At 51.6% G+C, this 26,725-nt stretch overlaps 1 protein-coding gene across 2 annotated transcripts; it reads right to left on the bottom strand.

Moving 5' to 3' along the window:
- Positions 1-1,689: 1,689 nt before the first annotated feature.
- Positions 1,690-23,343, bottom strand: Irf8 (interferon regulatory factor 8). Of its 2 annotated transcripts, XM_028752660.1 has the most exons (10): positions 23,304-23,341; positions 20,544-20,736; positions 19,776-19,950; positions 15,874-16,057; positions 14,081-14,169; positions 12,434-12,539; positions 11,405-11,452; positions 5,942-6,322; positions 3,937-4,052; positions 1,690-3,414 (listed from the first exon to the last, which is right to left on the bottom strand). In XM_028752660.1, the coding sequence occupies exons 2-10, from the start codon at positions 20,669-20,671 to the stop codon at positions 3,238-3,240; spliced, it is 1,404 nt and encodes a 467-aa protein (XP_028608493.1). In that variant the 5' UTR covers positions 20,672-20,736; positions 23,304-23,341; the 3' UTR covers positions 1,690-3,237. The 2 variants fall into 2 exon arrangements, with proteins under 2 accessions (XP_028608493.1, XP_028608500.1); XM_028752667.1 differs by lacking the exon at positions 20,544-20,736 and having other exon boundaries at positions 23,304-23,343.
- Positions 23,344-26,725: the final 3,382 nt, after the last annotated feature.

Genomic DNA, 26,725 nt, shown 5'->3' with positions numbered 1-26,725 from the left:
CATTATAGCTCGTTAGCAAGGAATATTTAATATTTATAACACAGCTACCTAATCACCATGGCTTAATTATGGATGAGTGATAAGCAGAAATATGGTGATTTTTAGTCTTTACTGAGCGGCAGGCTCTGCTCTAAGCTTTTCATGCCCGTTAAGCCTCTTTGTTCCTCAGGGTGTGGGATCAAATCACTCTCACTAGTGAAGGAAATGGGAGGCAGAAGCATGAACGGCTGGCGAGTTTTGGGTGAGTAGAACCCTAGCCTGTCCTCTGACCAGGCAATCTTCCCTTGCCTTCCATCAGCCCAGGCAAGACCTCACAGAAAAGGCACACCCTAGCCTTGCCCTGCCCCACCCTGCTCTTCCCTCGTTGTCTCTAGGGTCATTGTCTTATGTGGCTGGTACAAAGAGAAACAGAACGCTTGCTTCCCAAGTGGACCTTGCAGGCATTAGGGAAATAAGCAGCAACTCAGAATCATGTGGACGTATACCAACCTTCTAAGGGTTTTATATGATCCCAAGAGTGGGGGGGAAGGGGGGGACAGCTGGCCTTTCCTTCAGAGCCAAACTGTCTCCATCCAGAGAAAGATGCTTTTCTTTGAGAACCCAAGTCCTGTCCCCGGAAGCTTCAGCCTTCAGAGACACCAAATTCTCTCCCACATGTCAGGGAGACAGCATCCACTCTTGGCCCAGGAGTTGCACTCTGAGAGACACAAACTGGACTGGATCCACTTTCCACATCCAGAGAAGAGCGGCTTATAAACAAGGCCCCTCGTTGGAGCCCTCTGGAACCAACATGACTCACTGCAGAAATGCCTGCTGTCCTCTGCTCTGGAGTCAGCTGTCCTCTGGGTCAAGGACCTTGCCGAGGCTCTGACTGTGCTCCCAGGACACAGAAATCTTCACTCAAGCCAAGCATGGTCCTCTACATCCTTTTCTAGGTTTGTGAGCTGGGACTAACTGGCCCTATCTCCAGGATCCCATGAGAGCAGAGATGGTACACACTGCCTCAAAGACAGGATGTGCCAGGCACATCCACCCACCTGAACTAGCAGCCCATGCCCACCTGCAGTGTGGGCTTTGTTCACAGTTGCTAATGGAATGGCCCCTGAGCTGGTTATAGCACCAGTGAGGGCCATACTGGGCCCGTGTCCAGCACAAGTATGTGTGCATGAACAGAAGGTCATAACTCAGCATTATGACTGGTGACTGTCCCACTAACGCTTCTAGAAGCTTCCAGAAGGTGCTATCCGCACAGTCTCCTGGCTCCGTGACCTCCCATGTTTCAGGAAGCCTGAGCTCACTGAAACTCTAATCTGGTTGAACAGGGTGAATTTCTCGCTGTGTTCTCTGGTGTCTTCTGTTCTCCAGACCTTTCTGCCATTGTCTTAAGAGAAAAAAAGAGAGAGAGAAAAAAAAACAAAAACAAACAAACAACAAAAACCAAAACCTAAATTCTTAAAGTCTCAATCCATTATTTCTTTAAAGTTCTTCCTTTAAGAATCCTCAAAGCCACAGTGACTCACACCTCTCCTCCCCTAAGAGGCTGAGGCAGGAAAATTGCAACGAGTTCAAAGCCTGGGCTACAGAGTCAGATCCGGTCTCATTTTTTTTAACATCAAAATTCTTTAAAAAAAAAAAAAGTGAAAACTATATTCAGAAGTGATTTTTTAAAAAACAAGAAACAAACATGACTTTTATGAAAGAGCAACTCATTTTAATAAATATTTGGATTACAGATTTGGGGCACTAGCATTCCTTGAGGCAGGTTGGGGAGTGACATGTGACAAGGGGCCAGTGATGAACAGGTTGTCCTGGCTTCAGAAGAGATGTTCCTGCTTTGGCTGAGGGGGAGAAGCAGGCCCCAAGATTCTGTTTGCATGAGTCACACAGGATGGCGACCTTGTCTGTTGAGAAGGCCCCACCCCATTGCCTTCTTACAGTAGCCACAAAGGTCACTGTGGTCCTTAGCCTTTCAAGTTGTAAGGTGTGGCCTGTCACTCACTTGTACCCGCCAGGGACTATCTTCTGCACCCGCACGCTTTTTTCCGGAACAGTCTACAGGTAAGGCTTTCCCTGACCTTCCCCAGGGAATGTGAACAGAATAGGTTCCTCTAACTGCGCTGAGCCTCTAACCCAGGATGGTTACAAAATAGAACAAACAGAGACCGCCCCTACTGTCCTCAGACAAGAGCAGATGATGGTGCCCCTGCCCCCACATCTGCTTGGCCTCTGCACCTGCTGTGTACTGATGGCCAAACTAAATCCTTGGTGGCGGCTCTCTCCTACAGAACCTGTCCCTTAGGCAGGACTGCAGTCCCTGCTTTAGATTATTCACGTACTAGGTTGGACAGCCAGATGCGGGGTCACCAATGGTGCTGTGGGTGGATGTTCCACTCTGCACCCACTGTGTAGGATGTGCTCCTCTCCCTGACATGTGGGTGAGCACTTCTGAGCCCAGAGCACAGTTTAGACACTGCTTTTCAGTGGGTCTTAGGACTGGGAATGGAACGGGACAAGGGACGGTTGAGATGCCAGTGAATGAATGGGTCCTCTCGGCAGTGCCTGGTTCTACAATGCCCCACGCAGCCCTGTCAGCTGACACAGAGTCATGTGGATCAATGAACCACAACCAAAATTCCTGTGAAGCCCGCAAGCAGTATCTACACCCATATTTATAATCTGCCCCACTTTACAGGAAAGGTCTAACATGATTTACAGTAGAGCCTGTGGGAAAACTAATACCACTTTAAAAGTGAAACCCGTTTGGGTAAAAAAATATATTGTCAACTTATTATTTCAGACTTCTGGCCAAAAAAAAAAAAAAAAAAAAAAAAAAACAAAAACAAAAAGCCTGAACGGTAAAGTCTCTTCGTCTACAGTCAAGCAGAGAAAGTCATAAATCTCTACCCTCAGCCACAGAAGGACAAAGGCAGGTCTGCTGCCACCAGATGATTTGAACCTTCACCGTGACAAAGACCTCAGCATGCAGAAAGAAGGCCAGCCATGAACGGTGAAGGGGGAAACGCAGGAAAAATATGCTTTAATCACAGGTTCTGACCACAGTCCTTGCAAGCTTCTGACACCTGCCTGAGTAGGAGTGTGTCCATCTGTGGGCTTCCTGAGGCCCCTCGGAGGATACCCGCCCACCCCAGTCAGAGGGGACCATGTCCTTTCAGAATTCTCTTGGTCACAGAATCGTCAAGCTTGAGCTCAGGGGAGGTGGGGTGTCCAGACTGAGGCTTAGACGGTGATCTGTTGATTTTCTCTGAAAAAGGGTCTCTGGTGTGAGGTACAGATATCTGGAAACATCCGGAAGGCCTGGTCCGGCTGGGGCTCCTCCAGGGCTGGCATCAGGGAGCCAGCCCCGCAGTTCTTGCTTGCTTCCTCTACCAGCTGCCTGGCATATAGCTGCTCCACCTGCAAGGGCCATGTGCAAAGTAAGAAGCAAGGTGGGGAGGAATTGGGGCCATCCTCCACCACAGGTCCTCTCATCCCCTCCGAGACAAGAAGGGGACAGGTAGGCAGTGTTTCTGCACATCGCTAAGAGTGTTCTCCCAGAACTGCTCCAACCTGGCTGGTCGATGCTCAGAATATCTACCCAAGTACTGTGTCTCAGACCATAGTCAAATGGACTGTAATCTGTCACTGCGACCTTAAGGTCACTGGACAAATGGAAATCTTCTGAAGAAGAAGGAATGGGAGAAGGGAGGGTGGGAAAGTAGGAGAGAGGAAGAAGGAAATACAGATGAAGAGGCTCCCAACATGGGAAGCCATCCTAGAGGTGACTAGAGTCCTGTGTGGTCCCATTCCTGAGCTCTGCACTGGTCACACAGGCGAAACACCAAGCCCTCACTGTCTCTTCTCACCCTGGGATAAAGCTCGACCCATATAAATGAGGGCGAGGATTTCTGGGCACAGACAGACGCTGCTGGCTCTCACCTGCACCAGAATGAGTTTGGAGCGCAAGGGTGCCGTGTCCGGAAACTCCTCCCCGAAGCACAGAACCACCCTGCTATCGGGTAGGCGGCTCTGGGTGGCGTAGAACTGCTGCAGCTCTGGAGGAAACACAGAAACCAGTGAGCCTCTGAGCTGTATGTAGTGGGGGCCCAGGACTGGGGTACAGAGCTTGGAAAGAAGTCACAGATCCCCCAAAAGCCAAGGGAAGGGTGATCAGGCCCAGGCCCCTGGGGCCTTGGACACGTGGCAACTTAGCTAAAAGCCAACCAAGGACCTGTGGAATTTGTCACTCCCAAATACTACTAGACATTTTAGGGAACTTCTTGTTCGTCTGGATTTGTTTGGGAGAAGACAGGATCTCACTGTGCAGTGCAGGCTAGCCTGGAACTCTCCATGGTCCTCCTGCCTCAGTCCCTTAAGTACCGGGATTGTGAGTGCGCTCCACCCTGCCTGTTAGCTGGGTTTGAATACTTTGCAATGGTACAGTTCCTAATCCCCACCCACTACACTGTGAGCCACAGTCCCTACCTGCCCAGGAGGTGTGTGAGTCTGAGGCCTGCAGGCCTTCTGGCACCTCCTTCAGCTTCTCCAAGGTCCCCAGAGCAGAGACCTGGAGCAGCACCACAGCCTTGTGCTGGAGTTGTGGAGGACGGTGGGTTCCCTAGCTGCCCAGCGCCACAGGCCAGCCTGTGAGGGCTGAGCAGGGCAGGGTGTCAGCCGCTGCATGGCATACTCAGGGTGACTCTGCCTGATCTTTCCACCAAGTGTACTCCTGACACTGCCACACCTGAGCTTGCACACACATACCCAACTCCAACCCTCCTGGGACCCTTATCCTCTCTGCCTTCCTCAGACTGCGACACTTGAATACAGTTGCTCTTGTGGTGATCCCAACCTGGAACATTATTTTCGTTGCTACTTCGTAACTGTGATTTTGCTACAATTTGCTTACAATCTGTTGGGAATTGTAAGGCAAACATCTGTGCTTTCAGATGGTCTCAGGTGACTCCTGTGAAAGGGTCAAAGGGGTCGAGACCCACAGGTTGAGAACCACTGCTCTTAGAGTTCTCAGACCCAGCAGTAACCCTGGACCAGGCTGGTGAAGGCAAGGGACAGAGGGCAGAGGGTACAGAGAGGAGGCTGGCATTTGGCAGGTAGCTGTGGGCACTGACTCCTACCTCACCCTTGGAAGAAACTCAGGCAGAGTTTAAACACCTTCCCCAATGAGCCAGAAAAGCCAAGGAAAGGTTGGAGACACTGAGGAGACATGGGGCTTCCGAAGTGCTTCATACAGCATGGGAGAGCACGTCAGCCTCAGGTTTTGGGGGCTAACAGGTTTATTTTGTGTGGCTTTGCAACGCGATGTCATAAAGAATTCACTCGTGAGAACTGTGTGATTGAGTTTTAAAAAACAAATAATGGCAAAAACGAAACACCAACAACAAAACCTCATAATGCTTTAAACAAGTCTGCCACGGTGTGTTGGGTCTCACTTGGAGCTGTCCTCTATTGCGGGCAGCCCATAGGCTAAGGACTGCCCACACTGAATCATGCCACCTCCTCCAGAGACCCTACCAAGGTAAAGGAGCTGAGCCTGGGCTGGCTGAGGCCCTGGACTCTGCATTTCTAAGTCATTCCCAGGCTAGGAACAACTGCCAGCTTCATCAACTCCAAAAGGAAAGGTTCCAATTCTGCTGTCCTTATACCCAGGGGGAACTGGGGCGAGGGCTCCCCAGGCTGCTCGGGCAGCACAGGCAGGCTAGGCTTCAAAGGGTCTCCCCAGCTATACCAATGCCAAAGCCATGCAAGAGTAAACTTAGTCCATGATGCAGGCAACAGGCAAAAGGAAGTGGGCGTGGCCTCTAAGGAGTGGATGGCAAGGCCAAAGCCATGAAAGAATAAACTTAGTCGGTGATGCAGAGGCACAAGGAAGGAGGTGGGCGTGGCCTCTAAGGCAGGGATGGCGGCAAGGTGTCTCAGTACTGACCTCGGAAGAACTGGTTGGTGTCAAAGACCTGCACCACCTCATCCCGCTCCAGCTTGTTGGGCCTGCCCTTGCACACCACTGCGTTGCCGCTGCAGAACACGCGGCCCTGACACAGCCGCTTCACGAACACACCCTTGCAGTTGCTGTGTAGGAGCACGCCACGCTCCAGGTGCCCAAACAGCTTCCGGGTCACCTGCCTCTGCCGCTCACTGGGGATGGTGTCGGCAGTAGGGAAGCACACAGGCTCCAGGCCATCGGGCCCATACAGCTTAGGCAGCCCCGGCTGGCTCAGGGACAGACGGCAGCCCTCAAGGCAGGTGGTGGTGGTCTGGCCCACCAGCTTGCCTCCGTAGTAGAAGCTGATCACCATCTGGGAGAAGGCTGTGAGGGACCAAGAGCACAGACCAGTCAAGCTTAGAAGATGGGGAGCCCCAGTGTCTCCCCCCCAAAGGCTCAGAGTCTGTTCTTTCTTCCAAGTGGTGTTTGTTTGTAATCCCAGCCTCTGAGAGGCAGAGAAAGATCAACCCCTGAGGCTGGCTGCCTGGCCAGTCTCACCTACTTGGACAGACAGACCCAAGCCAGCAGGAGACCCTGTCTCAAAAACTCAGACAGACAGCGCCCAAGAAATGCTACTACCTAAGACTTGCCTCTGGCCTCCACACATACATACGTGTGAACGTGCATTCATACACACACGAACCTACACACATATGAACGTGTATTCATATACACATGCATCTGCACACACATGGGCACAGGTGTGAACATGCATTCATGCACACATGTACAGAGAGAGAGAGAGAGAGAGAGAGAGAGAGAGAGAGAGAGAGATCTAAAGATCTAGGAAGGCCTGGAAACTGCACCAAGTTTAAGACATATAAGCATTGTTATTGTAATTTTTCATGAGGTGCCCCGTGGCTCTGGTCCCCTAGTCACCCTGGACTTGGTGGCCCCCATTCGAGATGGGAAGAAACACCCATCTGTGAAGGTATCGACATCGTCACAAACACTGTGACCCTGGACTCAGATTGAAAGCCCCTGTACAATTCTACACTCAGCCTGTCCTCCAGAAAGACCTAGAAGCGCTCTCTCCACCTATGAGTGGCACAGGAGGGAGCTGTGACCATAGGCTACTGCCACCCCTTCCTTCTGTCACCTCAAGAGCTGGGGTGCAGGTTGGAGGGGAAGTGCTTGTGTTGCACACACAAAGTCCTGGGTTCCATCCTGAGCACCACAACGTAAACTCATCAATCAATAAAGAAATGTTTAAAAAGAGACAAAAGCTTCAGTTTGGCACCAACAGACCATAATAATCCCAAACGATCTTTTTTTTGGAGGGAGGCTTTGAACATGAGCCGTGAGGCTGGAAATTCGCCAACTCTGTATTTGGCTCTCATTGACTTTCCTTGGCTTCGTGGCCTCTGGCTTCCTGTCTAACAGGCGGCACCGATGTCCTCTTGCAGGCAAGGACGACAGGATTCCAGATAAGGTTACCAAGAGAGAAGACAAGAAAAACACAACGCAGAGGGCCCAGCATGTCCTGACTGACAGCAAGCGTGGAGGCGGGCCTTCGCTGACTGACAGCCAGCGTGGAGGCGGGGCTTCGGGACACCAGGAGAACAACCCAGAGCTAACTAACGGGGCGGGCCAGGCGGGCCCTGGAGGAGCTCTGTAACTATTGTAAACTGACTTCTCCACCGTCAGCAACCTCATGCCTTCTAGACTTCCCCTGGCACCTCAGGCCAGTCCAGGCTTCTTTCTGGAGCCAAACAAGTTGATAGCTCCCCAGACCCATGGGGTCTTAAAGCTGTGCAGTCACCGCTGCCTAGGCGGGCCTGTGTGGGGGGACACCAGCAGCTCACCCCACATCCGAATCGCAGGCCCACCGTTAAAATCAGGAAATCAGGATCTGCACCGCTATCAGCATCATCCTCATCCACATTTGCACCATCATCAGCACCTGCATCTCCTTCCGTACTGAATTCTAGCACCGCTTTCCTCCCAGCTCTGTGACTTGAGGCGAGCGAGCGGCTCCACCTTTCTGAGCCTGGTTTTCACCAGCAAGGCAGAGATGGCAAGAGCGCCAATTTTGTGGAGGTCTTTCGAGAGAACACAGGAGCCAGGGAAAAGGGACAAAATGTGGTCCACAGATGAGACCCCTGAGACTACGCTGCAAGCCCTGCCCTGCAGGGATTAGGCGCACTCACACATTTGACCCCCGGCGGTGCATCGCTGGTCACTGCAGCCATTTTGCAGGCGGAAGAGATGAAGATGCAGACCCTGCCAGTCTGGCTGTCGGATGGGGGGGGCTGGCCTTGCTCCCCACAGCAGGCTGGCTCCGCCTCACCCTGAAGTGCTGACACGCCAAAAAAGCCTTCCTGTTTGACCCATTCCAAGGATGGGCACAGGCTGGGGACAAACTGGCAGCCTCGGGAGACACAGCAGACCAGCACTGAGAGACTTGGGGTGGATGGCAAATAACAGAGAGGGTTGCCTCATGCCCGAGCCTTGAGGCTGAGGCAGGAGGATTGTGATTTCATGACCATCTTGGGCTATACATCTCTCAAGACTGTTCCAAAAAAAAAGAAAAAAAAAAGCAAAGCCAGACCTCTGGGTTTTTCTGATAAATAGGAAGTCTATCCTAGCCTGGTCTAAAGGCCCATAACATTGGTTACAACAGAGAGGCAGCTACCATGGGATAGCCCTCAAGGCCAAGGTTCTGCACAGTGCTATGGTCTCCCTTACTCCCTGTGGTCCCCCTGCCTCACCCATCTCACCCCGTGTCATGTCTGCAGTCAGGAAGCCCGGTTGCAGCTTATCTACAGAGACAGGGCGTGCGACCTGGGTTCTGGGGAAGAGCTCAGGGTGCGCCTGCTCCCGGCGGTGGCTGAGGACACCTCGCTCTCCTCAGTCGTGCTGAGACAGCTGTGCAAGGCTCAAGGACACTTCCTTCTCACAGCCTGACTTTACCTCTCACTCAGATGGCCCCAGGTCTGGGCCCAGCCAGTGTGGCCCCAGAATGCATCAGTCAGCAGACTCTCAGGGCCATAGCCCGGGGTTGACAAGGTCAAAGGCTCAGCCTGTGACCCCGGGCCTCCTGTGAGGTTAAGGGAGCTTTAAGAACAGGCTAGGAGGCAAACGCCTGAGGAAGCTTGTACAAGCTAAACCTGCTATCTGCAGCCAGGTCTTAAAGGACTCCACACACGGACAGGCTGGCACGAGAGAGAGGGAGCCACGTTTATTCGTGTTTTTTTCTTGGTGAGCACCTGCCTCTATCTCCACAGCTTCTCCCTGAGCCCCACTGAGTCCGCCCTGAAACCCAGACAGCATGGTGGCTCGTAGGACCGCACAGAGGGGCCACCTGTCTCACGGCGAGCAACAGTGAAGATGGCAGATCTCCACTCTGGGACCTATCAGCCACACCACCCGGGGCCTGTGAAATGGGAAACGACCTGTCTCCATAACCTAGAGGAGGTTGAAGGCATGGGGAGGAGAAAAGAGCCCACAAGAGTCTCAGCCTTGATGTTGGCTCCCAAAAATCACACTGCAGACACCAGCCATCACTATCAGCACCGTTACCACGGATACCAGCGGTATCACCTTCAGTACCATGAACACCATTGACATCAGAGTCACCAACATCATCACAACCACCATCACCACCATCACCATCATCATCACCATCATCATCACCATCTTACCATCAGAAACGTCACCTGTGGGAATAGCTTTTATTCTGGAAACACCTCTTGCCTTCAGTAATTGAACTTTTGCCAGACTCTACAGCCAGGTTAATAATTTGCCTTGAGATCATTTACAATCATGTCCCTGATCTGTGTCCATACTGATCTCTTCCGGTTTACCCTGCCTTTAGCAGATCCATGTAACCAACCTTACTCTGCCTCGGCTTTCCCGTGAATTCAGCTTTTATGAAGCAAGTTAATGCATAGCTTAAATCTCAAATTATGTACTCTTCCATGCCTAGGACCAGAGTCGTGCGTGCCTGCGTGCGTGTGTGTGCCTGCGTGCGTGTGTGTGCGTGTGTGTGTGTGCATGTGTGTGTGTGTCCATGTTGTGCGTGTGTGTGTGTGTGTGTTTACACGCACACATGTGTACACACTATGGTAATCATTTGCTGAAAACAGCTGATAGGTTAAAAGCAACCTTAAACAAAACAAACATCCCATAAGAGTCGGAAGCCATATGAGGATACAAATCAATAACACGTCTGCGGCCATCTCCAAGTGCTACCCTCGGTCAGCTGGGGTCAGCAAAGTAACTTCTTCCCTTAAAAAACGCTGTTCAAGATCTCTATAAATAATAATAATCCCTTAATCCTTCCTCACACTGTGTTGACTGTACTGCTCTGTGAATACGGAGAAAAGCACTTTGTTAGGGACAGACAGACGTCAGACACACACAGCAGACAGACAAACTATCGCAGACCACAGAGGAGACAGCCAGAAGACACGGGGTGGGGGAGGTAGTTCAGATGTAGGCTCGTTCTTCATCTACAGTGCTCCAGGGGGAAGAATCGTTTCGTTCATTACGGCAGCTGTAGAGAGAAATTCTTATGTCTGTACGGATGTTGTTCCTGTCGATAATCAATCTGATGGCCTACGGCTTAGGCAGGAAGTAGGAAGAGGGACATCTGGGAGGGAGAAAGAATTCTGGGATAGAGCAAGACTCGGGAGATTCTCCCGGGAAGACGTGATGAGACAGACACGTGGTGGCTGAGCAGAGGTAACCAGCCACGTGGCAGAATGTAGATTAGAATAAATGGGTGATCTTAAGTTCCGGTCAGAGAAGAGCCTAGCTATACGGTCAAGGTATTTGTAAATATGTTTTGAGCCTGAGAGCATGGGGCTGGGAAGAAGAACCAGATGCAACTTCTACAGTTAGCACTGCTGCGACCACAACATCACTGCCAGAATCCACGCCAGCATCCCCACCAGCATCAGCACCATCCGCACCCTCGTCAGTATCACCTGCATCAGCATCAGCACTACCAACATCTATCAGTACAACCGTCTCTAGGACTCCGCTACACAGTTAGAAGTGAGAGCAAGTGACAGACCCTGCACGGGACACACTGACCAGCCGTGTCCCTACTAAACCGTGCTAGTGACAGCACAGCACACAGATTCTCACAGAATTTCACACACGGTGAGCTTGATGCTCCAGGAGGTCAGATCCCTCCACACAAGGCCAAGGCAGACAAGCAGCCTACACTCCCTGGTGCATGGCTGCCTCTGAAGATACTCTTGGCTGACTATGACCACCTCGGGGAGATGTCGGGGCCACTCGCCTGCTCCCAAATCACACAGATCAAGGAAGAAGGACCAGTCTTAAGAGCCTACCCCCTAGGCCACACTTATCCAATAGGACCTCGTGACCCCACCCACGCCATGGGGCTATTTTCAAACAGAGCCTGTGCCATGCCCACCCAGAATACCCTGGTACCTGAATGATGAGTGTCATAGGTGGCATACCCGGTCACCAGTGGCAGGCCTGTAAGCAGAGAAAGGAAAGGATATGCCCAGTTGGGCTGGTGCTGTGAACAGGGAGGACCCAAGTGTCCCCGGTGTACACATCGGAGGCTGCTGATGCCAGTGTCAATGCTGGTGGGCAGATCTCACTCTGTGTGACACACAGAAACCTGCCATGGTAGAGAGGACTCCCTCGGTGCTATGGGTTCCTGTCCTTGTTCTGAGCTTCCCTCTACCCCAAAGAACTGGCCTGAATGTCACTTGACCATACACAATGATCAAGGCTTGTCTCACAAGGGAGCTGGGGGTCCCAGGCAGTTTTGCCAAAGGCACTTCTGCAGCGCAAGACCCCTTGTGGGACACTAGCACCCACAGCCTAGAAACCACATAGTCCTGCAAGGCCAGCTGAGACCTCCCAGCAGTTCCTGTCTTAGCAGGAAAGAAGCAAAAGAGGAAACAGAGACAGCTATGAGCCATGCAAGTTACTCACGCACTGAGGTAGGGGCCCAGGTGAGTGACCTTCTAACTATCTACAGCTTGGGTGTACCTCTCAGATACTAACAAAGGAGTGAATCCTTTATTTAACTCTCAGATCCCACCAGGCAGGTCCTGGTGCCCCATTTTATGGATGGGTAAACAAGAGGCACCTCCAAGACACGGAACTGCCCAAATTGGTTCCAACCTACTGCCTACTCCTGACTGAACACCCCTCCCTCTCCTGAAGCTCTGGCTCTCTCTGGCTCCGGGCGTGCCCTGATGGAGTCTTGGGGATGTTGGCAGACTCCTCTCAACTTCCTGGGAGTACAGGAGGAGAGTGGCCATGCATAACTACCTATTGTCAACCAACACCTTTAGTGGCTGCCTGGGAGGCTGCAGCTTGGCTGTCTCAGTCCATGGCTGTGACCCAGGAGCCTTCCACAGGACATGGATCCTAACAGTGACAAGTACCTCCTACCATACCTAAAGAGCCTAACGGTTGCCAGTCCCAGATACCCACACTCACCTGCACTGGACTGCTGGACCCACCAGTCAGGGAGGATCTGATTCCTGCAGGCCTCTGGTGGGGAAGGGCTCCTTTTGGTCACACCCATGTAGTCATCCACAGAAGGCTGTAGGACCAGGTGACAGAAAAGAGCAGTTGAGTCCCGGGTCACCAGCACTGGGCCCTCCCCTGACCCCATGTTTGTAAAACCCCATATCAGACACGTAACTAACTCCACAACTTTATTCCACGGGACAGAACCAGAGCTCCCCCTTTTCATCAGACCCTAGACCTCAAATCTACTGGGCTGGCATTCTAACTAGCCTTGGCTACAGAAGAGTTCATTGGCCTTTGGAGGCTGGGAGACACGGCCCAGTTCTGGGGCTATCCTCTGGGGTGACACCCAGCCAAGCCTACTGTGCTCTGAGACTCTCACTCGGAGAGCCACAAAGGTCTTGGGCCTTCAGTAGTGGATGCATCCGATTAGGAGACATCCTGAAACCTCCTCCGCTTGTGACCCTGGTGTGGCATCATAACCATTTATTGGCTCAGGCGAATTGGCAGTAAAAGTTTATAAGAAAACAAGACAAGGTGGGGACCTGGGGTTGGGGGAACTCAGAACCAAGACCACCCAGAAGATTACAACGGCCATGTGCCACAGATCTGGGCAGCTTGCGGCAGGCCACACTGGCCGGCTGCCCTGCTCCACAGAACGTTGCAGGCCACACAGCTGATGCACTGTTGCCAACAACAGTCTTGGTTTTATTTTTATGATGTCACTGAGCTGATGGAAACCGGGACTTTGTGCATGGGAGGCGAGGGCTCTACCACGGGGCTACGACACCAGCCTTTTTCCCCTTTTGATTTCAAGGCAGGGTCTTGTGAAGTTTTCTGCCCTGAACTCATTCTGCAGCTCAGTCAAGCCTCTGCCTCCTGAGTAGCTGAGGTGACAGGGTCTGGGCCACCTGCTGTCTAAAGAGACCTCATCTTGCTTACATGAGCTTAAAGGGTCGGTTCAGCTATGAAAACCCCACCTTGTATAGACATAATAAAAGAGGCTAAAAACAGACACACAAAAAGCCATCTGTTTAACTTAAACAGAGCCCACTGCACCTTCAGTTACAGGCTGCCAGCCATGCATGTGACGGAGGATTATTCTAAGATCTGTGTTTTGGGTAAGCTGCTGGGAACTGTCTGTGCACGCTAGGTGAGCACTGGGCCATGGGCTAGTCCCCACCACAATTAGTGGATCCTACTGGCCTCAGTCATCCAATCCTATAGCGCATTCAGGAATAAAGCTTGTGTATTTAAAAAGCAAGCCATCTTGGTACCCTGAGGGCTGATAGGATGACAAGAAGCGGCAGAAAAGGCCATATTCTACTCCGGAAGCCCAGCTAAGGAGCAAGGCTGAGACTCTATGGCAATCTTCAAAGCTACTGTTCAATGTACTTAACTAAGCTTGAAGCTTAATAAAGCTTTGCTAGCAGTCCACAGGAGGAGACAGGACATGCAGTAAAGGGAGGGTGGCCTGGGGAGGTAGCTAGCCGGTCCCTCATTCTTCAGGTAGGAATGTCACTCCCTGGAGAGCCCGAGGCTCTCAATGCCTCTGAGGGTTAGAGGCAGTGTCTGTTCCTCCCTGGAAGATGCCTGAGACCCCCTTCCACGCACCTCCTTGATCAGCTCCTCGATCTCTGAACGGCCACACTCCATCTCCGGGACTTCGCTCATGCAGCCTGCAGGCACCACGCCCAGCTTGCCTACGGGAAAGGGGACAGACACCATGACCCAGGGTAGCTGAGCACTGCAACCTTTTCTCAAAATGCTGAATTAAGGAAATGGAGGTGGTGAGCGTCCTCGCTGGTTTTGACCAGCAGCTGCTAGGAAGGTTTGGGAAAGGCTCAGCCGTTCCTTCTCATGGCCCGGTCATCTGATCCGCCAAGTCAAAAGAGAGAAGTGGTGGGTGGTGGAGGGGTTGTAAACATGGGCTTTTAAAGGACAAGGGCCAGACTTTGGTTTCTTCCTTCTATCTGAACCCCAACGGGTACATTTTACACCAGGCATTTATAGCCTATATATTGATGGTAAGTTTGCTAGTCTGGGTGTTTGAAACTACCTAGAGATTTCCTGGAAGTTAGGGAGTGCCAGGTAGCAGTAAATCTTTCTGTCCTTTTATACGTGTGTGTGTGTGTGTGTGTGTGTGTGTGTGTGTGTGTGTGTGTGTACTCGACACATGGGGAAGTCACACACCTGCAGGTTCACAGCTTCCACCTGCCTGCCTCCCAGGGGGCCAGTGTTTTTATCTGCCGGTATCCTGGTCGAGATGGGTTCTGACCCACTTTGTATCTCTGCCCTGGTCAGACATTTGCCTTGGGAGGTTAATCTCCATCAGACATAGCAGGAACAACAATCTCCACCCCACCCCCACCCTACCAGGCTCTCCACTCCCAGGAGCCTGTGTGATCTCCCCATTGTTTCATCCAAATGGAGAGAGCCACCCAGAAGCCATTGCTGGGCCAAGAGTCCCACCTACCCACCCACCCAGAGAGGCCAGCAAATCAGAGCCGGAAGCTGGCAGATGCCCTGGAGCTAGCTCAGTGTAATCTCCCCTGAGGTTCATAATACAGAATACCAGGACAAATACCATGCAAATGCTGTGTTCCTCTGCCTCTCCTTCAACCCCAACACTGCAGGTGATGGGGCCCCACCCACACTATAAACAAGTCAGGGTCATCTACCGTGTCAAGCCTGGCTGATCCTGGGGGACCAGGGCTCTGAAAGAAACTTCCCTATTGTTCAAATCACTGGGAAGACAAACAAGCAGGAAAGTGGGGCTGTTTGACCTTCCAGGGCCAGTACGGATTGGAGCAGGCCCTGGGAGCCATGAGGTTCTCCTGAGGAAGGCCAATGTGTGTCCATTCCTTTACAGATGCTTTCAGGACTTGACTGCAGGAAGAAACCTCAGGAATGATGTTATCCCTGACCGCAGGGACACACCGAGGCCATCGGTGAAGTCCCCACTGCTGGCCCCGTCTAACTGGAGAACCTTACTGCCCATCCCTGCCTTACCCACTCCTCCTCTGCAAACTGCTGGAAAACTGCAGAATGGAATCCTGCATCAGAGACTTCAGCAGAGCCTCAAACCCACTCAGGGGGCTTATACTGAGCTCCAGGGACTCTGCCAGCTTCCGGCTCTGAGACGTGACCCAGAGTCCACCACCCTTCCCTGCCTCCACTCAGCCACTCCCTCTGCAGGAAGCTGCCACTTGACAGCACATGGCGTGTGAGGTCAGCTCTCTGTGTCTGCTTACACAAGAGTGAACAACTTTGGTTAGCCAAAAACAGGCACCCAAACCCTGTGGGTGGCATGCCTGCTCTGGCCCTGTGGAGACAGAGGGCTTTAGGAGCAGAGCGGGAGGTAAGGGAGGGCCCTAGAAGGCTTCTTGGCCCCAACAGATAGTTACATTTTTGTTCTTCCTCGGGGACAATTCGGTAAACTTTATATGGCTCGGAAATGTCCAGCTGGGACCGGTCAGTCACTTCTTCAAAATCTGGGCTCTTGTTCAAAGCACAGCGTAACCTCGTCTTCCACGTGGCTGGTTCAGCTTTGTCTCCTTCTTTAAACTTCCCTTTAAAAACTGCCCAGGCCTGAAGAAAGAGAAAGAAACTCAGTAAACACAGAAGAACACAAACCACAGAGTTCAACTCCATGGCCGGCTGCACACAGTCCGTCCCCCTCCCCAGAGACTTTCCTGGCCATCACCTCTTGTCCAAGATCAGCACCCAATTGGACTTCAGGAAGACCACTGTATCTGAACAGACAAGACCCAAGCAAGGGTCCCCCAAAACACTCAGCAAAGCTGGAATTTGAACGCAGGCTCCCCACACCCTAGGATGCGTCTTTGGCAAAGTCATCTGGCTTGAAGGGTCTGGGAACTTCAGGTCATGAAGCTCAAAGAAGAAAGTGTAGATGGCTTCACCAGCACCATGGAAGACTTTCTGCTTTTTCAAATAATGCCCCGAGCATGGAAAGGAACATATATGTATTCACTGGTCTCTCATTTTAATAGAAAACTTGTTTTTGCATTTTTGCATGATTCTAGTCATTTAAAATGCAGTGAACTGTTCTCCTTGTTAAGAGAGATGCCTGTTAAGAGAATCCTGCATCTTTTTTTTTTTAAATTTCATTTTTCTGACCTGTCCTAAGCTTATGATCTAAGCAAAGACCAGAAATTCAAAGCAGGGGACTACTTAATACCATGTTTGCCGTGTAAACATGAAGGCACGGGTTCAAATCCCCAGCACCCACAGAAAAAATGGATATGTGTACCTGTGACCCTAGCACTGGGGGGGACTCGATAACAGGCTCCCAGGGGTTTGTTGACAGCCAACCAAGCCTAAACCCTGAGATCCAGGTTCAGTGAGATCTTTCCTCTAAAGAACACAGATGGAAAGTGATAGACAAAGACACCCAGCAGGGACCTCTGGCCTCCAAATGCACACATATGTGCACATGTACACCTACAGGGGACACTTATGCTCAAGGCCACTGCTCTCTGCACTGTTGATGCCAAATTCTTTATCTCTGCTCAGCAAGAAGCTGGAAGAACATTCCTGCCCCCGGAGCCTGAGTGGTCACTTCCTCTCTGACATAGTTGCAAACCCACTTTTAAAAATATTTTTTTTTAAGTAGACAGTTTCCAATTCTGGTCTTCATTGTAAATGGCATTGCTGGCCACACAGTGACTTGTGGGCTGTTGTGAATTCAAAAGCAGACAGGAACAGCTGGCGGATTGTAAGAGTGACTTCAGGGCTGGGCTTACTGGAAGTTTCTGCCTCTTTGCCGTTGACACACTGAAGATCATCCTAGGCAGCAAGGCATTCCCCGACAGTACCTCTCCCTGGATATAACAACCCAGAACATCTGCCACACAAGTGAAGAACAACCCCCCCAAAAAAAATATCATTGGGCAAACCCACTGTCCAATGGCACCTGAGGAAGCCCAGATATCACAGCAGTGTCCCAGTCAGTGGGCACATGACAGTACTGTGGGGTCTCAGCAGCACCACCAAGTTTATCCCTTTACTCTGGGCTCATGCTTCCTCTGGGAGGAAAGCCTAGAAGCCTCGGGTATCAAATCAGATTCCACGGTCAGGAAGCATCCTGAGACAGCACTGGGTACCAGCATGGACCTACCCTGAGCCTTGCCACATCTGGCCAGAAACCATCTCTAAAGGGCTATTTTAGCTTCATGGTCCCTCAGGGCTAAAGCTATAGCATAGGTGGTCCTGGGACCCACAGAGGCACCCACTGCTTGAAGTTCTTCTCTGCTGATCTTGGGAGCATTAACACTGGGAGTGTAGCTTGGCTGATTACTTGACCCCCATCCAAGAGCCTTGGGTTCAATCCTCAGCACCGTATAAACCAGGTATGGTGGCTCACATCTGTAATCCAAACACTGGGGAGGCAGAGACAGGAGATCAAGGTCACCCTCAGCTACATAGCAAGTTTGAGGCCAGCCTGATGTAAGTTCTGAACTCAAAATAAAGTAAAATAAAAATGAACCCCTATTCTATCCTTCAAGGCCCCCTGCACGTAGAGCGATAGTTAGGCCTACCGTGAGCCAGGCCCAAGGAATCTCAGCCCTTGCCTGACTGAGATAAGCTCAATATCTTTTTCATTCTCCCTCTGTGGTCTACACAGGAAACAGGCCCCAAGACGCTACCCATAGACAGCACAGGGCTCTCTGGTGTAATCCCTTTCCCTGGTAGAAAAGCAAGCATATACCTTTCCTTAACACCTACATTTCTTAAATATTTTAACTGGCTGAGAAAAGTGGGTTTCTTACTTACGCCGACAGCCCCTAAGATCTGCCCAAGGGCTTATCCTATGGTTCCTCCAACAGCCAAGTTGTGTCTGGCTGGTGATGCAGAGGTACCCACCCCACACAGGACTTCTCAGAGAAGACCCTCTCCACCCCGTGTCTCCCGCCGCTCCCCCGCCTCCGGATCAAGTGGGCATCCGTTGATCTCCCGCCATTCCTGCCGAGATTGATGCCTCATTTCAGATTGCCACACAGAGCGACTGCGTAACCAACGGAAACATCGGGAATCTTGCGCACTCTCCTCGGTGCTGTTGAAACGGCTTGTCGGCCGTGAGGAACGTTGCATAAGATGTATAAATCTGAGGCTTTATTTAAGGACTCCTGGTTTGCTGAAGCGGGGAACTGGATGGAGAGAGGCCTGAAAAAACTGAGGCCCCTGGTCCAGAACTCTTGCCCTTTCTCTGGAAGGTTCGAGATGGTCTTTCAGCAAAGCACACTGTGCTTCTGAGTTTAGTGTCAATGCTAGTTACCATATACTTGGTTCAGAGTTCCCATTGGAAAGGGGAGACTGTGCCCCCGGAGTTCAACATCCAAGACAAGTTTGGCGGTCAGAGTCTCTGCAGGCCCTGCTCCCCACTTGAAAACAGTCTTGAGCCAGATTCTGGCCCTCAGCAGTTCAGCGGGCCTCATGGGCCTCGTGGGACTCATAACCTCCCACCCCAGCCCCAGCTCCCAACACATACAGTGGTTTACAACCCGGGCTCTGGGTCAAACCACCAGGGCTGCAGCTGTTCACAAAGTAGAAGTGTGAGCTGACCATGACCTAGGGCTCTGAAACTCCCAGAGAGGAATATAAATGCCTAGGGCCTTAGAAACACTCCTAGGTGACTATGACAACCCGCAAGGGACATCTGACCCAGCCTGCCTGCAGAACTGGGCTGGGCTGGTCCTTAAGGAGAAATCACCCTAGTTCTCCATACTATAAAGGGTTAAGACTGTGGACCACCCGGTCCCAATTGCTAGCTAGCTCTACCACACAGGAGCGAAGAGACCCTGGAGAAGCTGCTTCTCTCCGTGACACTACAATATGTAATCAGGAGCACCACCAGGGTGAGACTGGAGTATGCCGAGGATGTTGGCTCTCAGCCCAGCTGTGTGGCTTGTCCTCGGTGATGGATAGCACTCAGTCCTCTCAGAGAGCAAACAGTACACGCAAGCTCAGGATGCCCCTCAAACCTGACCCAGAAGCAATTGCAGAAGCCTGTCACCCTCATAGCTAGTCCTAGCATGCAAAGGAATCACACTTTGAAAGAGCAAAGACTGAAGCCTTCCTTAGTACACTGTGGCAGCGCACCAAGGCAAGGAGTGCGGGGCGGGCAGGAAAGTCGCTCTGGACCTCATGAGGGAACGAGCCAGAACCAGGCAGTCCTCCTTGTTTCTCTTGAAATACTGAGCTGTTTAGTCATAAGGACATTCCTAAGTAACCTCCAGAGCCAGAGGGAAACCAGAAACCACCGCGTGGGGACGCAGGGGGCTTTTACCTTGAAGATGGAAGCATCCACTTCCTGATTGTAATCCTGCTTGCCGGCGTGCTTCCAGGGGATACGGAACATGGTCTTCTCATCATTTTCCCAGATCAGCCCCGGGTACATACTGCTGTCGATCTGTTCTATGAGCCACTGCCGCAGCCGGCGCCCGCCGTTCCGGTCACACATTCTTGGAAAGAAAACAAATCTTTCAGTATAACAAACAAATGCGTCCCGTGAGTCAGGGCAGTCCAGGAACTGACAGGGAGATCAGAGGTCCACACAAAGGTGCCGGTGTGGGACCCATCTGGGCCAGTGCCATGAGAAATCAGTAGTGCCTGGTGACCTAAAACCCAAATGAAAACCGAAAGGCTGTTCACAGATGTGCCCCACCCATGGCTCTGACTCTGGGTCCAGCTCTTTCCTGATCCCTTGTCCCAGACCCTGAGAGCGCCTGCTAGGAAGAAGTCCCTCTCCTATGATGCTGTGCTTTCTATGAGCTGCTGGCCACTCTTAGAACCAGCCTGACTACTGATGCCCAGGGGACTGGTGTTCCTCACACCCTTTGACCCCAGCACCACCTGAGAGAGAGGACACTCTCAAGGCTACTTGCAGGTTGTCCTTTGCTAGCTAGGGTAGTAACAGGAATATCAGACAGTATAGGGTTCTGTTCCCACTAAGATGGAGTTGAAGTTGGAGTCCTGTTCCAGCTGGGTGACCTTGAAGCCATTTAACCTTAGAGCCTTAAGGTTTCGGTCTGGGAGCTGTGTGTAAAATACTTGCCTCAGAGCCTGCGTGCCAGAGGACTCTGCCAGCAACAGAGAGCTTCCCAGGAACTTAGGATCAACTCTCAGTGAAAACGAAAGGACAGTGCAAAGCCAGCTCAGGGGCTCCACATCCAGTCTCGCCATCCCCAGACACCTAATGGGATACTTGGACTCTCTGGCCGGCACTGTCGGGTAGCTTTCCCTATAGCCTGGGGAGAGAGAGCATTTGCGCACAGAGACTTGCAGCCAGCATTTACTAGAACAGCCTGGAAATCCCCAAAGCAGTTGGACAGACGCCCACCCTGAAAACCAGAACATAGCACTTCTAGCCTTCCAACTAAAATGACCTCTCCGGGCAGGGAAAGAAAGAAGCAATCATCGGTGAGAAGGCACGATGTCCCCGAGAATAGAGTCACATCCAGAGCCAGTATGTCTCACAAAGCAGTCAGGATTGCTGGAAAGAGGTGTGAGGTTCAGAAACTCCAGGTTGCTGCAGGTGGCATTGGGGGGCAGGAAAGCCAACAGCAGCCTGAGAGGAGGGAGGTGAAGTTTCTCCAGGGCTGGCTTTAGCTTTTCCCCAGCTGCCACCAGTGGGCTTGGAAGCAGGTGAGGGCTGAAGCGGAGTCAGACCCCAGTCTGTTTTGAGTTTTATTTTTGAGACAGGGGCTCATATCCCAGGCTGATCTCCAACTCCCTAGGTTGATGAAGATGGCCTTGAACTCCTGATCTTTCTGCCTCCATTTCCCCCTTGCTGAGGACTGGACCCAGAGCTTGTGCCTGTAAGGCAGGTGCTCTGCCACCTGAGGCACCTCTCAAGCAAAACAGCAAGATGGTAGGGAGCCCCTGACCTCAGCAAGGGCTCTGTCACCTTGGGAAGCCATGAGCTCCTAAGTCTAAGGACCCTCATAAGAAAAGCAGGAAAGGAAGGCTATCTCAAGAAACCCAGAATTCTAAGACCACTGTATTCATAAATAACAAGTCAGAAAGGAATACCTAGGGAGAGAAATAAAATGATACCAGGTACCCCCACACACCAAAAAACCAAGTAGGGTGCTGGCTCCTACAGCTTGTTCTGGAGAGGAGAGAGGAGCTCTCCTGGCTTGATGGGGTCTTGTGTGACCTCTAAGGATAACTATCTGAGGATATGTCCATTGAAAGCCTCAACTCATCCCCTGGAGATGGATTTGTGAAGCACACACACTCCATGGTCCCCGAGCCTCCTGAAATCTAAAGAGACTTCACAGCCATGGCTGGAGGTCTTTCCAGGACAGGAACGGCACTTTCTTGTCAGGGATCCTTGGGTGCCCAACACCCCAGAACTGTGAAGGATAGTTGTCTTGGTGGGTGACAGAGAAAAGGGACCATTGAAATGAAAGCTAGGAGGTTAAAATCCTCTCACCCAGCCTCTTCTACGCTCGGAGGGGGAGAGACTGGGAGGGACAGCCACCGCCGGGGCACAGCACAAACTGTCAGCACCATTCCAATGACAGCACCCCCGAAGTGTTGCTCTCATTCATTCTGCAGGCTGAAAGCCTCGGCGGGCTCTGGCCCTCAGCACCGGGACAACCCCCTCTGTTGCCTTTGCAGGCACCCCTGAGGTGCTAGGCAGGCAGAGCCTGACTCTCTTACAACTGTGGACAATTAATGGTTTATAAACACACTCGCATGGTTATAGCTTCCCCTTCTTGATTTTGAGGTAGCATTCATTCCCTGTGGACCCAGTCCTGTCTACAGCTAACTTACAACCAGAGCATCTCATCTTAAGTCAGGCTTCTCACAAGGTGGGGAGGGCAGAGGCTCGCCTAGCGCAGATGTCAGCATCTGCACTAGCCACGTGCGTTAGGGTTCACACCATCTCATTCATCCGTCCCTGGGTAGCAGTCTGACCACCACCGAGTGAAAACCCATCACAGACTTGCTTGCTCTCAGGCCCCAAAGCTTCCTCAAGCCACTGATTCGGTCCCTGTTCTTCATGAAGGAGCCTGCCATAATTTAAAGGGACAAACCTAGAACTGTCATGTAACCGCTCTTATCTTTGGCTTTAAAAGAAAAAGGGGGGGCGCGTTGAGCACCAGGGCACCCCAGAGCTATGCCTGAAATCCTAACACTCAGAAGATGAGGTAGGCGGATAACCAGGCACTCATTCGAATGACCCTAGGCCACAAAGTGATACTCTGTCTCGGAAACAAAACAAAAATAAGCAAAAAAGTGATCTACCATTTTAAGATTCTAGAACACTTGTGGCTGGTTTCTATTAGCTTCTACCCCTTGAACCTCTTCCCAGCTCGGGGTAAGTAATTCTTACCAGGGAAAGTCTGCCCCTACCAGCCTGGTGCCAAGCTCAGAGCAAATCTGGTCCTGGGAGCTGTGTGTGACCCACACGGAAGATAACTTTCCTTCCGGGGCCAGCTGGGCTATCGGGCAATCAGAAGTCCAGCGCCACTGGGCAATCAGACTAAATCTAATCAGAATCAAAGCCAGTCGGTCCCTGAGAGAGCCCACCCCTGGGGTTTGGATAGTTCACGCCTGGTAGCTGGGCTGCCGCCCGGTGATTAACAGAGCTATCTATTTCTCTTCAATATGAAGTTGCCCATCAAGCAGATTTTAAAGGGAGAGGTTGGTTGTTCATTTGGCTGTTTTTTTTTTTTTTTTTTTTTTTTTAGGAAAGCAGCCAGTCTTCGGGAGCATGCACCTGCTAACGTGCTGTACACTCCCGTTTGGGCGGAGGTGGGAGAACCACAGCCCCGGCCAGCGCGCCCACCCCACCGTGTCCTACCTGCCGCTGGTTCCCACGCTGCCAGCGCCTCCGCGACCGGCCGCGGGCTCGTGGAGTCCCCCCGCGCGCCTGCTTTTATAGACTGGGGCGGGGACGGGGGAGCGGAGGCGGGTCCCGGGCGCGGAGCGACGGTCGTGCGAGCTAATTGGGGCGCGGGCGTCGCCCAATCAGCGCAGCCCGCCGGGTCCACCTTCTCTGAAGCGCTCGCCTTTCCGAGAAATCACTTCTGCACGTCCCAAGGCCCTTTTGAGCCCCTTTTCTCTCTTTACTCCGGGGGCGGCGGGGGAGGGGGTTGCCCCAAGGATGGTCGGGGGCCTGGGGCGTCCGCCCAAGATCAGGGAGGCTGGTGGTGCTCATATCATCCTCGGGATGTTGTTCAGGTTTGGGGCGCCCCTGTCCCGAGCACGTGTCCGGGGGCGCCCTGAGTGTCACCTGCTCTGGCTGGAGTTTCAGAGCAAAGGCCGGTCCCAGAGCTGCGTGCTGGACGACAGTCACTTGCAGCTCGCCCTCCTGGATGGAGGATGACCGCCTGAAATTGCGCAGGAAATCTGGGAAACCGGGGGAGTCGCGCGTGCTGGGGCTGGATGCCCCCAAGAAGGCTCCGTTCCCTTGAGTCCCCAGTGGTGTCAGGAGCCTGGTCGAGCCAGTTCCCAGCCTGAGTAGGAGGCGGGGTCGGGGAACCTTACCTGAGGGTCGTGAGGGATTTTCATTGCAGGCTGCCCAACTACACACCTGGGGCCACGTTTACTGGACTCTCCATCCGTCTGACTTTTAAAAGACTTAGGGAGGCGTTGGAGCCGCGACAAGAATTTTTAATTGGTCCCCAAATACATGAAGTACGCGGCTAGGTCTCAAATACGAATTCAAATAAGGATTTTTCCAAACAGACCCTCCTAACTATAATTAATCCTGATGAGCACCTTGGTATACAAAGGCACTTAGGAGACGTCGACTACCGCCTGTTAATCACTGATAAATCACACCCGAGACTCAAGAGCCAAGTGCAGTTCCCTGGGGCCACAGAATTTCAACTGAAAACTATTTTCCAAAGCTCAAAATATTTTTTATCATTTTTGTTTTGTTTTGTTTTGTTTTGTTTTGTTTTGTTTTGTTTTGTTTTCTGAGACAGGGTTTCCTTGTAGCCTTAGCTGTCACCAAACTCACTCTGTAGACTAGGCTGGCCTCAAATTCACAGAGATCTGTTAGCCTCTACCTCCCAAGGGCTGGGATTAAAGGCGTTCTCAGATTCTTTAATAGTAATGTGGGAGTGTTTTAACGTGTTTGCCGTGAAGGGCAGAGTCCAGAAGTCAGACACCCTCAGAAGATTACTACAACGGGCTCCTGTGTGCTTGTATACCCAGATACACGCCTTATATGCTTATGCAGATTTTCTCACTTACAAATGTCAGAGACACAGAACAGAGCTCAAATGTCCACCCGGCATGCCTCCCTCTTAGCTAAAGGTAGAGAGAGAGTTTAGGGAAGCCAGCCCTAGCATCTGGTCCTAGCAGCAGGTGTCACTGTACACACTGTAGGACACCAGCCTAGCCTGCCTGACAACTGTCCTGAAACCATACACATTGGAGTGTGGGCAGGGGCTGATGCCTAGTCTATTTTTTTCCTAAATGTTTTCCTAGAAGTCTGAGATAGGTTTCCACTCAGACCAAAGAGAACCCAAGCCACCTATAATGGGCACTGACTCACAACTGAATACTGACAGGGTCTTTTCAGGTGAAGCCGTGAGGGTGGTGTCTCAAGTTAGTCACATGTACATTTCTCACCTGCCAGAGAGAGCCATTCAGGAGAAATTCAGTGTAGGATCTCGCCTCTCAAAGCCTCCTAGGCATAAGTCCTAAGTCGTGGGTGGAGGTAGGTCACATCACCACATAGGAGAAGAGGCACCTGCAGGGCTTAACTTGGGAGAAGAGCCCCCCAAGTGTTCTAGAGAGTCCATCACCACCTCCCAGACCCTCAAGAGGAGGCAGTTGAACATGTTCTCCAGAACCAGTGTACTGGCTGGTTGTGTGAGTCAACTTGACACAAGCTGGAGCTATCACAGAGAAAGGAGCCTCCCTTGAGGAAATGCCTCCATAAGATCCAGCTGTAAGGCATTTTTTCAATGAGTGATCAAGGGAGGAGGGCCCAGCCCATTGTAGGTGATGCCATCCCTGGGCTGGTAGTGTTGGATTCTATAAGAGAGCAAGCCGAGCAAGCCAGGGGAAGCAAGCAAGTAAGCAGCACCCCTCCATGGCCTCTGCATCAGCTCCTGCCTCCAAGTTCCTGTCCTGTGTGAGTTCCTATCCTGACTTCCTTTGGTGATGAACAGCAATGTGGAAGTGTAAGCTGAATAAACCCTTTCCTCCCCAACTTGTTTCTTGGTCATGATGTTTTGTGCAGGAATATAAACCCTAACTAAGACACCCAGTAAGCGTACCCCCACCCAGTGAGACCTTCTGGCTGCTGCACACAGGTTACCCAGGCCTTTTCTGAGGGTCCTTGCTAAGAGCACTATCACCAAATCTCTTGTCTTTCCCTATCTCACTCTCTTTGTCTCTATCTCTGTCCTTGTCTCTCTGTTTTACACACACACACACACACACACACCTTCCTGTCACCTAAAACTCCCCTCCGCTCACTGTGTATGGCCACTGGAACAAAAACAGGCATTCCTCACCAACACGTGTCAGCAGGTCCTTCTGAGGAGAATCCGTGCTTGGAGAGTTCATCTCCCCTCCAGGGAAATTCTTGGTTCCTAAGCTCATTCATTCATCCCTAAAGCCAACAAATGTCCAATCATGTCCTTGGCTATTCTCCACAATCTCCCTGTTCTCCTAAGACAGTGGTTCTCAACCTGTAGTTCAAGACCCCCTTCCCATAGTGTCTGCATCTCAGATATTCACATCACAATTCATAACAGTAGCAAAACTACAGTTAGGAGGTAGCAGCAAAATAATTTTATGGTCCGGGGTCAGTGCGACATGAGGAACTGTGTTAAAGGGCTGAGGCATTAGGGGGGTTGAGAGCCGCGGCACTAAGACTTTTGTGACTGTATTGGCTCATCTGAATGAGGCAGAGTCATTGCTCTAGTTAAAGTCAGCTGAGTACCAGCCCCTGACATGGTTCTGTGGATTTTGATTTGGGGCATCTTTGGGGTGACATTGTTCACCCACCACCTCATCTTCAAGATCCTGCTTCCGACCTCTTTCCCATGCCACCCTTCATGGACCTTAATCTTAAAAACCCAGATTCCAGCCACACTGGTATCTTTAACAGAGTACATGTCGCACTTTTAAATTTTTTAAATTTATTTCAGATCTGTGTATGTGTGTGTGTGCATTGCATGTGCGTATGTGTGTATATGTGTGTTTATGTACGTGTGTGTGTGCATGTGTGTATGCATGTGTGTATATGTGTGTGTGCAT

The sequence above is a fragment of the Grammomys surdaster genome, unplaced genomic scaffold (assembly GCF_004785775.1).
Source record: "Grammomys surdaster isolate TR1022 unplaced genomic scaffold, NIH_TR_1.0 128, whole genome shotgun sequence".
In the NCBI taxonomy this organism is placed as follows: domain Eukaryota; kingdom Metazoa; phylum Chordata; class Mammalia; order Rodentia; family Muridae; genus Grammomys; species Grammomys surdaster.
Note: the sequence above shows the minus strand (reverse complement) of the source record. Positions and strands in the feature narration are given on the sequence as shown.